The sequence below is a fragment of the Microtus ochrogaster genome, chromosome 15 (genome assembly GCF_000317375.1).
Source record: "Microtus ochrogaster isolate Prairie Vole_2 chromosome 15, MicOch1.0, whole genome shotgun sequence".
In the NCBI taxonomy this organism is placed as follows: Eukaryota; Metazoa; Chordata; class Mammalia; order Rodentia; family Cricetidae; genus Microtus; species Microtus ochrogaster.
Genome location: NC_022017.1, coordinates 14,392,330 through 14,393,473, shown reverse-complemented (window position 1 = coordinate 14,393,473; position 1,144 = coordinate 14,392,330). Strand labels below are relative to the sequence as shown.

The window sequence follows — 1,144 nt, the reverse complement described above, 5'->3', positions numbered from 1 at the left end:
TGGCGCATGACTTTAATCCCAGCACTTGGGAGGTGGCAGAGGCAGGCAGTTTTTTGGCTGGAGGCCACCCCAGTTACAGAACAGCAGTGACTACAAATAGAAACCTTGTCTCAGGGTGTGTGTGTTGGGGGGGGGGGCGACATGGACATGACACCTGAGAAAAATCTAAGAGAACTAGGATAACAAAATTAAGTTACCACAATGTCAAAGACGTGGTACCTACCGCCAATGTTTTCCCAGAGCCAGTCTGTGCAATGCCAACCATATCCCGGCCACTAAGAGCCAAAGGAAATCCTTGGCATTGAATGGGAGTTGGTTCTGTAAAATGCTGATCCATCAGCACATCCATTACATACTCTGAAAAAAAAGTGAACTCATTACTACTTTTACTAGTAAAGCTAAGGGCACACATGAGATCTAGAGTAGCAGTTACTGAAGATAAGACTTACTTAGACTTATCAAGAACTTTAAACCCAATTTTTTGCCAGTTCACTACCACCTTTGTGAATTACTATCCTAACAAACCTAAAAGCACAGGCCCATGCATCATTTACTGTCCCCAAAGTTCATACTGTATCCTAGAAGCAATATTCTGCTGCCTTATAAAACGAAGGGGCAAAATATCGGTCGGTGCAAGTTTTGACACTAAAAAGAAGGAAGCCAGGTGATGGTGGTGTACTCCTTTGATCCCAGCACTTGGGAGGCAAGTGGATCTCTATTGAGTAGGAAGTTAGCCTGGTCTACAAAACAAGTTCCAGGATACACTGAGTTGTGACACAGATACCCTATCTTAAAAACAAAACAAAACAAAAAACCACAAAACACCAAAGCTGAGGAGATGGCTCAGTTGTTAAGAGTAGTTTTTGTTCTTACAGAAGACCCAAGTTTGGTTCCCAACACCCATTTTAGAACTGTGTGTAATTCCAACTTCAGGAAATCTGATGCTGTCTTCTGACCTCTCAGGAACCTCACCCTACACAAATAATCTTAAAAAAAAAAAAAGTATTAATAACTATTAACAGAGTAGTTATTAATACAAGTAGCCTTCATGCTTTTAAAAAATTGAAAACTCGCCGGGCAGTGGTGGCGCACGCCTGTAATCCCAGCACTCGGGAGGCAGAGGCAGGCGGATCTCTGTGAGTTC

At 42.7% G+C, this 1,144-nt stretch overlaps 1 protein-coding gene across 1 annotated transcript in view; it reads right to left on the bottom strand.

Moving 5' to 3' along the window:
• Positions 1-1,144, bottom strand: part of Ddx17 (DEAD-box helicase 17) — a 21,374-nt gene that overhangs the window by 14,995 nt on the left and 5,235 nt on the right. The window contains exon 4 of the mRNA XM_005354288.3: positions 224-357. Coding sequence (XP_005354345.1) covers positions 224-357 — 134 coding nt within the window. The remainder of the gene's footprint in view (positions 1-223; positions 358-1,144) is intronic.